At 30.4% G+C, this 16,301-nt stretch overlaps 1 protein-coding gene across 1 annotated transcript in view; it reads right to left on the bottom strand.

Annotated features, from left to right (window-relative positions):
• The window catches only part of LOC142741935 (immunoglobulin superfamily member 3-like), a 33,580-nt gene that overhangs the window by 11,608 nt on the left and 5,671 nt on the right, over positions 1-16,301 (bottom strand). Inside the window, exons 4-5 of the mRNA XM_075851257.1 lie at positions 15,337-15,702; positions 690-1,085 (exon numbers count right to left, since the gene is read on the bottom strand). Of these exons, the coding sequence (XP_075707372.1) occupies positions 690-1,085; positions 15,337-15,702 (762 nt within the window). The remainder of the gene's footprint in view (positions 1-689; positions 1,086-15,336; positions 15,703-16,301) is intronic.

The following is a 16,301-nucleotide window of genomic DNA, read 5'->3' as shown; positions in this document are numbered from 1 at the left end:
CGGAACTACAGAGGAGCGGGAATACAGAGGAGCGGAACTGCAGAGGAGCGGAACTGCAGAGGAGCGGAAATACAGAGGAGCGGAAATACAGAGGAGCGGAACTACACAGGAGCGGAACTACAGAGGAGCGGAACTACAGAGGAGCGGAACTACAGAGGAGCGGAACTACAGAGGAGCGGAGATACAGAGGAGCGGAACTACAGAGGAGCGGAACTACAGAGGAGCGGAACTACAGAGGAGCGGAACTACAGAGGAGCGGAACTACAGAGGAGCGGAACTACAAAGGAGCGGAACTACAGAGGAGAGGAACTACAGAGGAGCGGAACTACAGAGGAGCAGAACTACAGAGGAGCGGAACTACAGAGGAGCGGGAATACAGAGGAGCGGAAGTACAGAGGAGCGATCACAACGGGGCAAGAAAAGAAAAATCGACATTCCTCTCCCGTCCGTCCTTTCATCTCTCACTGCAAAGTAACGGGACCCTCAGTTTGTGCATGAGAGTCGTCTATTTATCTGATATCAACCATTTCACCCTGGAGACAGTCTGACTGTAGAAGATGTGGATACAATCTAGTGCTCCCTGTTATCAGCCATGTCTGAAGCTAAATTCATGGCCCAGCTCTGCACCTGAGGATTTACCTGTATAACGGTGACTGCCCGGGTTGTGGTCTCTGGGATCTGACACTTACCGAGGAGCAGGACGTTCATCCGGAGCCGGTTACTGTTATAAGTCTCATTCCTCCATTCTTCCTCTGTCGGCTGCGTCCACTCCCTGAGGCGGCAACCGTACTGTCCACCGTCTCTTTCCAGAACGCTGTCCAATTTCAAAGAGTGAAGACCATTACTCAGTCTCTGCGCTGTCAAGAGACCCGTTATATACGTCTGAGCATAATCAACTGCCACCTCCACCTCTCCATCACGCCTCAGGGAAGCAATCTCCACCCAGGAGCCCGACGTCCGCAGAATAAGCCATGAAACATCCATAAAAGAAGAAGATCCGGAAACTTGACAGAAGAGCGTTACCGAATCCCCTTCATATACCTCCGAAACTTTACCCCGGAGAACAACATCCGGAACATGGGCTCCTGCAGAGAAGAATATAACTACTATAATACTGCCCCCTATATACAAGAATATAACTACTATAATACTGCCCCCTATATACAAGAATATAACTACTATAATACTGCGCCTATATACAAGAATATAACTACTATAATAGTGCCCCCTATATACAAGAATATAACTACTATAATACTGCTCCTATATACAAGAATATAACTACTATAATACTGCTCCTATATACAAGAATATAACTACTATAATACTGCTCCCTATATACAAGAATATAACTACTATAATACTGCTCCTATATACAAGAATATAACCACTATAATACTGCCCCTATATACAAGAATATAACTACTATAATACTGCTCCTATATACAAGAATATAACTACTATAATACTGCTCCTATATACAAGAATATAACTACTATAATACTGCTCCCTATATACAAGAATATAACTACTATAATACTGCTCCTATATACAAGAATATAACCACTATAATACTGCCCCTATATACAAGAATATAACTACTATAATACTGCTCCTATATACAAGAATATAACTACTATAATACTGCTCCTATATACAAGAAAATAACTACTATAATACTGCTCCTATATACAAGAATATAACTACTATAATACTGCCCCTATATACTAGAATATAACTACTATATTACTGCCCCCTATATACAAGAATATAACTACTATAACACTGCATCCTATATACAAGAATATAACTACTATAATACTGCCCCCTATATACAAGAATATAACTACTGTAATACTGCCCCTATATACAAGAATATAACTACTATAATACTGCTCCCTATATACAAGAATATAACTATTATAATACTGCCCCCTATATACAAGAATATAACTGCTATAACTCTGCCCCCTATATACAAGAATATAACTACTATAATACTGCTCCTATATACAAGAATATAACTACTATAATACTGCCCCCTATATACAAGAATATAACTACTATAATACTGCTCCTATATACAAGAATATAACTACTATAATACTGCTCCTATATACAAGAATATAACTACTATAATACTGCCCCCTTTATACAAGAATATAACTACTATAATACTGCTCCTATATACAAGAATATAACTACTATAATACTGACCCTATATACAAGAATATAACTACTATAATATTGCTCCTATATACAAGAATATAACTACTATAATACTGCCCCCTATATACAAGAATATAACTACTATAATACTGCTCCTATATACAAGAATATAACTACTATAATATTACCCCCTATATACAAGAATATAACTACTATAATACTACCCTCTATATACAAGAATATAACTACTATAATACTGCTCCTATATACAAGAATATAACTACTATAATACTGCCCCTATATACAAGAATATAACTACTATAATACTGCCCCCTATATACAAGAATATAACTACTATAATACTGCCCACTATATACAAGAATATAACTACTATAATACTGCCCCTATATACAAGAATATAACTACTATAATACTGCTCCTATATACAAGAATATAACTACTATACTCCTGCTCCTATATATACATGAATATAACGACTATAATACTGCCCCCTATATACAAGAATATAACTACTATAATACTGCCCTATATACAAGAATATAACTACTATAATACTGCCCCTATATACAAGAATATAACTACTATAATAGTGCCCCCTATATACAAGAATATAACTACTATAATACTGCTCCTATATACAAGAATATAACTACTATAATACTGCTCCTATATACAAGAATATAACTACTATAATACTGCTCCCTATATACAAGAATATAACCACTATAATACTGCCCCTATATACAAGAATATAACTACTATAATACTGCCCCTATATACAAGAATATAACTACTATAATACTGCTCCTATATACAAGAAAATAACTACTATAATACTGCTCCTATATACAAGAATATAACTACTATAATACTGCCCCTATATACAAGAATATAACTACTATAATACTGCTCCCTATATACAAGAATATAACTACTATAATACTGCCACTATATACCGGAATATAACTACTATAATACTGCCTCCTATATACAAGAATATAACTACTATAATACTGCTCCTATATACAAGAATATAACTACTATAATACTGCCCCCTATATACAAGAATATAACTACTATACTGCCTCCTATATACAAGAATATAACTACTATAATACTGCTCCTATATACAAGAATATAATTACTATAATACTGCACCCTATATACAAGAATATAACTACTATAATACTGCTCCTATATACAAGAATATAACTACTATAACACTGTCCCTATATACAAGAATATAACTACTATAATATTGCCCCTATATACAAGAATATAACTACTATAATATTGCCCCTATATACAAGAATATAACTACTATAATACTGTCCCCTATATACAAGAATATAACTACTATAATACTGTCCCCTATATACAAGAATATAACTACTATAATACTGCCCCTATATACAAGAATATAACTACTATAATACTGTCCCCTATATACAAGAATATAACTACTATAACACTGTCCCTATATACAAGAATATAACTACTATAATATTGCCCCTATATACAAGAATATAACTACTATAATATTGCCCCTATATACAAGAATATAACTACTATAATACTGTCCCCTATATACAAGAATATAACTACTATAATACTGTCCCCTATATACAAGAATATAACTACTATAATACTGCTCCTATATACAAGAATATAACTACTATAATACTGCCCCCTATATACAAGAATATAACTACTATAATACTGCCCCTATATACAAGAATATAACTACTATAATACTGCCCCCTATATTCAAGAATATAACTACTATAATACTGCTCCTATATACAAGAATATAACTACTATAATACTGCTCCTATATACAAGAATATAACTACTATAATACTGCTCCTATATACAAGAATATAACTACTATAATACTGCTCCTATATACAAGAATATAACTACTATAATACTGCCCCCTATATACAAGAATATAACTACTATAATACTGCCTCCTATATACAAAAATATAACTACTATAACACTGCCTCTATATACAAGAATATAACTACTATAATACTGCCCCCTATATACAAGAATATAACTACTATAATACTGCTCCTATATACAAGAAAATAACTACTATAATACTGCCCCCTATATACAAGAATATAACTACTATAATACTGCGCCTATATACAAGAATATAACTACTATAATAGTGCCCCCTATATACAAGAATATAACTACTATAATACTGCTCCTATATACAAGAATATAACTACTATAATACTGCTCCTATATACAAGAATATAACTACTATAATACTGCTCCCTATATACAAGAATATAACTACTATAATACTGCTCCTATATACAAGAATATAACCACTATAATACTGCCCCTATATACAAGAATATAACTACTATAATACTGCTCCTATATACAAGAATATAACTACTATAATACTGCTCCTATATACAAGAATATAACTACTATAATACTGCTCCCTATATACAAGAATATAACTACTATAATACTGCTCCTATATACAAGAATATAACCACTATAATACTGCCCCTATATACAAGAATATAACTACTATAATACTGCTCCTATATACAAGAATATAACTACTATAATACTGCTCCTATATACAAGAAAATAACTACTATAATACTGCTCCTATATACAAGAATATAACTACTATAATACTGCCCCTATATACTAGAATATAACTACTATATTACTGCCCCCTATATACAAGAATATAACTACTATAACACTGCATCCTATATACAAGAATATAACTACTATAATACTGCCCCCTATATACAAGAATATAACTACTGTAATACTGCCCCTATATACAAGAATATAACTACTATAATACTGCTCCTATATACAAGAATATAACTACTATAATACTGCTCCTATATACAAGAATATAACTACTATAATACTGCTCCTATATACAAGAATATAACTACTATAATACTGCCCCCTATATACAAGAATATAACTACTATAATACTGCCTCCTATATACAAAAATATAACTACTATAACACTGCCTCTATATACAAGAATATAACTACTATAATACTGCCCCCTATATACAAGAATATAACTACTATAATACTGCTCCTATATACAAGAATATAACTACTATAATACTGCCCTTATATACAAGAATATAACTACTATAATACTGCCCCCTATATACAAGAATATAACTACTATAATACTGCCCTTATATACAAGAATATAACTACTATAATACTGCTCCTATATACAAGAATATAACTACTATAATACTGCCCTTATATACAAGAATATAACTACTATAATACTGCCCCCTATATACAAGAATATAACTACTATAATACTGCCCACTATATACAAGAATATAACTACTATAATACTGCCCCTATATACAAGAATATAACTACTATAATACTGCTCCTATATACAAGAATATAACTACTATACTCCTGCTCCTATATATACATGAATATAACGACTATAATACTGCCCCCTATATACAAGAATATAACTACTATAATACTGCCCTATATACAAGAATATAACTACTATAATACTGCCCCTATATACAAGAAATAACTACTATAATAGTGCCCCCTATATACAAGAATATAACTACTATAATACTGCTCCTATATACAAGAATATAACTACTATAATACTGCTCCTATATACAAGAATATAACTACTATAATACTGCTCCCTATATACAAGAATATAACTACTATAATACTGCTCCTATATACAAGAATATAACCACTATAATACTGCCCCTATATACAAGAATATAACTACTATAATACTGCCCCTATATACAAGAATATAACTACTATAATACTGCTCCTATATACAAGAAAATAACTACTATAATACTGCTCCTATATACAAGAATATAACTACTATAATACTGCCCCTATATACAAGAATATAACTACTATAATACTGCTCCCTATATACAAGAATATAACTACTATAATACTGCCACTATATACCGGAATATAACTACTATAATACTGCCTCCTATATACAAGAATATAACTACTATAATACTGCTCCTATATACAAGAATATAACTACTATAATACTGCCCCCTATATACAAGAATATAACTACTATACTGCCTCCTATATACAAGAATATAACTACTATAATACTGCTCCTATATACAAGAATATAATTACTATAATACTGCACCCTATATACAAGAATATAACTACTATAATACTGCTCCTATATACAAGAATATAACTACTATAACACTGTCCCTATATACAAGAATATAACTACTATAATATTGCCCCTATATACAAGAATATAACTACTATAATATTGCCCCTATATACAAGAATATAACTACTATAATACTGTCCCCTATATACAAGAATATAACTACTATAATACTGTCCCCTATATACAAGAATATAACTACTATAATACTGCCCCTATATACAAGAATATAACTACTATAATACTGTCCCCTATATACAAGAATATAACTACTATAACACTGTCCCTATATACAAGAATATAACTACTATAATATTGCCCCTATATACAAGAATATAACTACTATAATACTGCTCCTATATACAAGAATATAACTACTATAATACTGCTCCTATATACAAGAATATAACTACTATAATACTGCTCCCTATATACAAGAATATAACTACTATAATACTGCTCCTATATACAAGAATATAACCACTATAATACTGCCCCTATATACAAGAATATAACTACTATAATACTGCTCCTATATACAAGAATATAACTACTATAATACTGCTCCTATATACAAGAAAATAACTACTATAATACTGCTCCTATATACAAGAATATAACTACTATAATACTGCCCCTATATACTAGAATATAACTACTATATTACTGCCCCCTATATACAAGAATATAACTACTATAACACTGCATCCTATATACAAGAATATAACTACTATAATACTGCCCCCTATATACAAGAATATAACTACTGTAATACTGCCCCTATATACAAGAATATAACTACTATAATACTGCCCCCTATATACAAGAATATAACTGCTATAACTCTGCCCCCTATATACAAGAATATAACTACTATAATACTGCTCCTATATACAAGAATATAACTACTATAATACTGCCCCCTATATACAAGAATATAACTACTATAATACTGCTCCTATATACAAGAATATAACTACTATAATACTGCTCCTATATACAAGAATATAACTACTATAATACTGCCCCCTATATACAAGAATATAACTACTATAATACTGCTCCTATATACAAGAATATAACTACTATAATACTGACCCTATATACAAGAATATAACTACTATAATATTGCTCCTATATACAAGAATATAACTACTATAATACTGCCCCCTATATACAAGAATATAACTACTATAATACTGCTCCTATATACAAGAATATAACTACTATAATATTACCCCCTATATACAAGAATATAACTACTATAATACTACCCTCTATATACAAGAATATAACTACTATAATACTGCTCCTATATACAAGAATATAACTACTATAATACTGCCCTTATATACAAGAATATAACTACTATAATACTGCCCCCTATATACAAGAATATAACTACTATAATACTGCCCACTATATACAAGAATATAACTACTATAATACTGCCCCTATATACAAGAATATAACTACTATAATACTGCTCCTATATACAAGAATATAACTACTATACTCCTGCTCCTATATATACATGAATATAACGACTATAATACTGCCCCCTATATACAAGAATATAACTACTATAATACTGCCCTATATACAAGAATATAACTACTATAATACTGCCCCTATATACAAGAATATAACTACTATAATAGTGCCCCCTATATACAAGAATATAACTACTATAATACTGCTCCTATATACAAGAATATAACTACTATAATACTGCTCCTATATACAAGAATATAACTACTATAATACTGCTCCCTATATACAAGAATATAACTACTATAATACTGCTCCTATATACAAGAATATAACCACTATAATACTGCCCCTATATACAAGAATATAACTACTATAATACTGCCCCTATATACAAGAATATAACTACTATAATACTGCTCCTATATACAAGAAAATAACTACTATAATACTGCTCCTATATACAAGAATATAACTACTATAATACTGCCCCTATATACAAGAATATAACTACTATAATACTGCTCCCTATATACAAGAATATAACTACTATAATACTGCCACTATATACCGGAATATAACTACTATAATACTGCCTCCTATATACAAGAATATAACTACTATAATACTGCTCCTATATACAAGAATATAACTACTATAATACTGCCCCCTATATACAAGAATATAACTACTATACTGCCTCCTATATACAAGAATATAACTACTATAATACTGCTCCTATATACAAGAATATAATTACTATAATACTGCACCCTATATACAAGAATATAACTACTATAATACTGCTCCTATATACAAGAATATAACTACTATAACACTGTCCCTATATACAAGAATATAACTACTATAATATTGCCCCTATATACAAGAATATAACTACTATAATATTGCCCCTATATACAAGAATATAACTACTATAATACTGTCCCCTATATACAAGAATATAACTACTATAATACTGTCCCCTATATACAAGAATATAACTACTATAATACTGCCCCTATATACAAGAATATAACTACTATAATACTGTCCCCTATATACAAGAATATAACTACTATAACACTGTCCCTATATACAAGAATATAACTACTATAATATTGCCCCTATATACAAGAATATAACTACTATAATATTGCCCCTATATACAAGAATATAACTACTATAATACTGTCCCCTATATACAAGAATATAACTACTATAATACTGTCCCCTATATACAAGAATATAACTACTATAATACTGCTCCTATATACAAGAATATAACTACTATAATACTGCCCCCTATATACAAGAATATAACTACTATAATACTGCCCCTATATACAAGAATATAACTACTATAATACTGCCCCCTATATTCAAGAATATAACTACTATAATACTGCTCCTATATACAAGAATATAACTACTATAATACTGCTCCTATATACAAGAATATAACTACTATAATACTGCTCCTATATACAAGAATATAACTACTATAATACTGCTCCTATATACAAGAATATAACTACTATAATACTGCCCCCTATATACAAGAATATAACTACTATAATACTGCCTCCTATATACAAAAATATAACTACTATAACACTGCCTCTATATACAAGAATATAACTACTATAATACTGCCCCCTATATACAAGAATATAACTACTATAATACTGCTCCTATATACAAGAAAATAACTACTATAATACTGCTCCTATATACAAGAATATAACTACTATAATACTGCCCCTATATACTAGAATATAACTACTATATTACTGCCCCCTATATACAAGAATATAACTACTATAATACTGCATCCTATATACAAGAATATAACTACTATAATACTGCTCCTATATACAAGAATATAACTACTATAATACTGCTCCTATATACAAGAATATAACTACTATAATACTGCTCCCTATATACAAGAATATAACTACTATAATACTGCTCCTATATACAAGAATATAACCACTATAATACTGCCCCTATATACAAGAATATAACTACTATAATACTGCTCCTATATACAAGAATATAACTACTATAATACTGCTCCTATATACAAGAAAATAACTACTATAATACTGCTCCTATATACAAGAATATAACTACTATAATACTGCCCCTATATACTAGAATATAACTACTATATTACTGCCCCCTATATACAAGAATATAACTACTATAATACTGCATCCTATATACAAGAATATAACTACTATAATACTGCCCCCTATATACAAGAATATAACTACTGTAATACTGCCCCTATATACAAGAATATAACTACTATAATACTGCTCCCTATATACAAGAATATAACTACTATAATACTGCCCCTATATACAAGAATATAACTATTATAATACTGCCCCCTATATACAAGAATATAACTGCTATAACTCTGCCCCCTATATACAAGAATATAACTACTATAATACTGCTCCTATATACAAGAATATAACTACTATAATACTGCCCCCTATATACAAGAATATAACTACTATAATACTGCTCCTATATACAAGAATATAACTACTATAATACTGCTCCTATATACAAGAATATAACTACTATAATACTGCCCCCTATATACAAGAATATAACTACTATAATACTGCTCCTATATACAAGAATATAACTACTATAATACTGACCCTATATACAAGAATATAACTACTATAATATTGCTCCTATATACAAGAATATAACTACTATAATACTGCCCCCTATATACAAGAATATAACTACTATAATACTGCTCCTATATACAAGAATATAACTACTATAATATTACCCCCTATATACAAGAATATAACTACTATAATACTACCCTCTATATACAAGAATATAACTACTATAATACTGCCCCTATATACAAGAATATAACTACTATAATACTGCCCCCTATATACAAGAATATAACTACTATAATACTGCCCACTATATACAAGAATATAACTACTATAATACTGCCCCTATATACAAGAATATAACTACTATAATACTGCTCCTATATACAAGAATATAACTACTATACTCCTGCTCCTATATATACATGAATATAACTACTATAATACTGCCCCCTATATACAAGAATATAACTACTATAATACTGCCCTATATACAAGAATATAACTACTATAATACTGCCCCTATATACAAGAATATAACTACTATAATAGTGCCCCCTATATACAAGAATATAACTACTATAATACTGCTCCTATATACAAGAATATAACTACTATAATACTGCTCCTATATACAAGAATATAACTACTATAATACTGCTCCCTATATACAAGAATATAACTACTATAATACTGCTCCTATATACAAGAATATAACCACTATAATACTGCCCCTATATACAAGAATATAACTACTAAAATACTGCCCCTATATACAAGAATATAACTACTATAATACTGCTCCTATATACAAGAAAATAACTACTATAATACTGCTCCTATATACAAGAATATAACTACTATAATACTGCCCCTATATACAAGAATATAACTACTATAATACTGCTCCCTATATACAAGAATATAACTACTATAATACTGCCCCATATATACAAGAATATAACTACTATAATACTTCCCCTATATACAAGAAAATAACTACTATAATACTGCCCCCTATATACAAGAATATAACTACTATAATACTGCTCCTATATACAAGAATATAACTACTATAATACTGCTCCTATATACAAGAATATAACTACTATAATACTGCCCCCTATATACAAGAATATAACTACTATACTGCCTCCTATATACAAGAATATAACTACTATAATACTGCTCCTATATACAAGAATATAATTACTATAATACTGCACCCTATATACAAGAATATAACTACTATAATACTGCTCCTATATACAAGAATATAACTACTATAACACTGTCCCTATATACAAGAATATAACTACTATAATATTGCCCCTATATACAAGAATATAACTACTATAATATTGCCCCTATATACAAGAATATAACTACTATAATACTGCCCCTATATACAAGAATATAACTACTATAATACTGCCCCCTATATTCAAGAATATAACTACTATAATACTGCTCCTATATACAAGAATATAACTACTATAATACTGCTCCTATATACAAGAATATAACTACTATAATACTGCTCCTATATACAAGAATATAACTACTATAATACTGCTCCTATATACAAGAATATAACTACTATAATACTGCCCCCTATATACAAGAATATAACTACTATAATACTGCCCCCTATATACAAGAATATAACTACTATAATACTACCCTCTATATACAAGAATATAACTACTATAATACTGCCCCTATATACAAGAATATAACTACTATAATACTGCCCCCTATATACAAGAATATAACTACTATAATACTGCCCCCTATATACAAGAATATAACTACTATAATACTGCCCACTATATACAAGAATATAACTACTATAATACTGCTCCTATATACAAGAATATAACTACTATAATACTGCCCCCTATATACAAGAATATAACTACTATAACACTGCCTCTATATACAAGAATATAACTACTATAATACTGCCCCCTATATACAAGAATATAACTACTATAATACTGCTCCTATATACAAGAATATAACTACTATAATACTGCCTCTATATACAAGAATATAACTACTATAATACTGCCTCTATATACAAGAATATAACTACTATAATACAGCCCCTATATACAAGAATATAACTACAATAATACTGCTCCTATATACAAGCATATAACTACTATAATACTGCCCCTATATACAAGAATATAACTACTATAATACTGCCCCCTATATACAAGAATATAACTACTATAATACTGCCCCCTATATACAAGAATATAACTACTATAATACTGCCCCTATATACAAGAATATTACTACTATAATACTGCCCCTATATACAAGAATATAATTATTATAATACTGCTCCCTATACACAAGAATATAACTACTATAATACTGCTCCTATATACAAGAATATAAATACTATAATACTGCTCCCTATATACAAGAATATAAATACCATAATACTGCTCCTATATACAAGAATATAACTACTATAATACTGCTCCTATATACAAGAATATAACTACTATAATACTGCTCCTATATACAAGAATATAACTACTATAATACTGCTCCCTATATACAAGAATATAACTACTATAATACTGCTCCTATATACAGGAATATAACTACTATAATACTGCTCCTATATACAAGAATATAACTACTATAACACTGCTCTTATATACAAGAATATAACTACTATAATACTGCCCCCTATATCCAAGAATATAATTACTATAATACTGCCACCTATATACAAGAATATAACTACTATAATACTGCCCCCTATATACAAGAATATAATTACTATAATACTGCCACCTATATACAAGAATATAACTACTATAATACTGCCCCCTATATACAAGAATATAATTACTATAATACTGCCACCTATATACAAGAATATAACTAATATAATACTGCCCTTATATACAAGAATATAACTACTATAATACTGCTCCCTATATACAAGAATATAACTACTATAATACTGCTCCTATATACAAGAATATAACTACTATAATACTGCTCCTATATACAGGAATATAACTACTATAATACTGCTCCTATATACAAGAATATAACTACTATAATACTGCTCCCTATATACAAGAATATAACTACTATAATACTGCTCCTATATACAGGAATATAACTACTATAATACTGCTCCTATATACAAGAATATAACTACTATAACATTGCCCCCTATATACAAGAATATAATTACTATAATACTGCCACCTATATACAAGAATATAACTAATATAATACTGCCCTTATATACAAGAATATAACTACTATAATACTGCTCCCTATATACAAGAATATAACTACTATAATACTGCTCCTATATACAAGAATATAACTACTATAATACTGCTCCTATATACAAGAATATAACTACTATAATACTGCTCCCTATATACAAGAATATAACTACTATAATACTGCTCCTATATACAAGAATATAACTACTATAATACTTCCCCTATATACAAGAATATAACTACTATAATACTGCCCCCTATATACAAGAATATAACCACTATAATACTGCTCCCTATATACAAGAATATAACTACTATAACTACACCCTATATACAAGAATATAACTACTATAATACTGCTCCTATATACAAGAATATAACTACTATAATACTGCCCCTATATACAAGAATATAACTACTATAATACTGCCCCTATATACAAGAATATAACTACTATAATACTGCTCCCTATATACAAGAATATCACTACTATAATACTACCCCCTATATACAAGAATATAACTACTATAACACTGCCCCCTATATACAAGAATATAACTACTATAATACTGCTCCCTATATACAAGAATATAACTACTATAATACTGCTCCTATATACAAGAATATAACTACTATAATACTGCCCCCTATATACAAGAATATAACTACTATAATACTGCCCCCTATATACAAGAATATAACTACTCTAATACTGCCCCTATATACAAGAATATAACTACTATAATACTGCTCCTATATACAAGAATATAACTACTATAATACTGCTCCTATATACAAGAATATAACTACTATAATACTGCTCCTATATATAGGAATATAACTACTATAATACTGCTCCTATATACAAGAATATAACTACTATAATACTGCTCCTATAAACAAGAATATAACTACTATAATACTACCCCCTATATACAAGAATATAACTACTATAACACTGCCCTCTATATACAAGAATACAACTACTATAATACTGCTCCTATATACAAGAATATATCTACTATAATACTGCCCCTATATACAAGAATATAAATACTATAATACTGCTCCTATATACAAGAATATAACTACTATAATACTGCTCCTATATACAAGAATATAACTACTATAATACTGCTCCTATATACAAGAATATTACTACTATAATACTGCCCCCTATATACAAGAATATAACTACTATAATACTGCTCCTATATACAGGAATATAACTACTATAATACTGCTCCTATATACAAGAATATAACTACTATAATACTGCTCCTATATACAAGAATATAACTACTATAATACTGCTCCTATATACAAGAATATAACTACTATAACACTGCCCTCTATATATAAGAATACAACTACTATAATACTGCCCCCTATATACAAGAAAATAACAATATGTTCTCCTAACTGTGGTGTCCCTGTAAGGTTATGTAATTTTTGACGACCCCCGCTGTTTTTCGGATGTCTCCCATCACTTACTTGGTGTTTGTATGGTAACAGATACGGATGTGGATTGCCTCCTCCTCTGAGTCCCCTCCTCGGTGACATCACATAGGTAGGAGCCTCCATCTTGCTCACTAGCCTGGTTGATCCTTAGAATCCAGGCCTCCTGGTCTCGCCTTCTCACAGTCATTTGCCCCTTTGCCTCCTGAGTACTGTACTGTTTTCCAAACCTGCTCGCACCATTTGAGTCCCAGGTCACCATCACAGCACCATCGAGCAGCCAGGTGACACGGTAGCGGCCACCAGTGGGACTGTGACCAGAGATGGAGCAGGTGATCTCCAGGGGGCTACTCAGGCTGATGCTGGTGCCTGTGCTCTCAACTTGTACCTTGAAGTCTCCACCTGGGAAAAGATAATAATTGTAATTATATATTCATTGGATGTTTCAGCAGAGCCGGTCATACTGGATGGAACCAATCGTTTTACATGATCGTTCTTTATAAGGCCGTGGCATACATATATATATATATATATATACACACATACACATCATGTTCTGCTCGCGATACCAAAGTAACTAAGTTTGGTCTAGAACAAAATGAAGAACTTTGCACCAGAGTAACGAGCGGTTATCTAGAACAGGATGCTAGGTAACCATTTTTGTACCCTGAACAAAGTACTAGAATAACCAGACATTATCTAGAACAGATGAGTAGGCCTCAAGAACCTTACTCCAGAATAACTAGATGTTATCTGGAAAAACATATCAGTGTACATCAAGAACATTACACCAGAGTACCAGACAATATCTAGAACAGATGAGTAGACATCAAGAACATTACACCAGAGTACCAGACAATATCTAGAACAGATGAGTAGACATCAAGGACATTACACCAGAGTACCAGACAATATCTAGAACAGATGAGTAGACATCAGGAACATTACACCAGAGTACCAGACATTATCTAGAACAGATGAGTAGACATCAAGGACATTAC

Source organism: Rhinoderma darwinii, chromosome 2 (assembly GCF_050947455.1).
Source record: "Rhinoderma darwinii isolate aRhiDar2 chromosome 2, aRhiDar2.hap1, whole genome shotgun sequence".
In the NCBI taxonomy this organism is placed as follows: Eukaryota; Metazoa; Chordata; class Amphibia; order Anura; family Rhinodermatidae; genus Rhinoderma; species Rhinoderma darwinii.
Note: the sequence above shows the minus strand (reverse complement) of the source record. Positions and strands in the feature narration are given on the sequence as shown.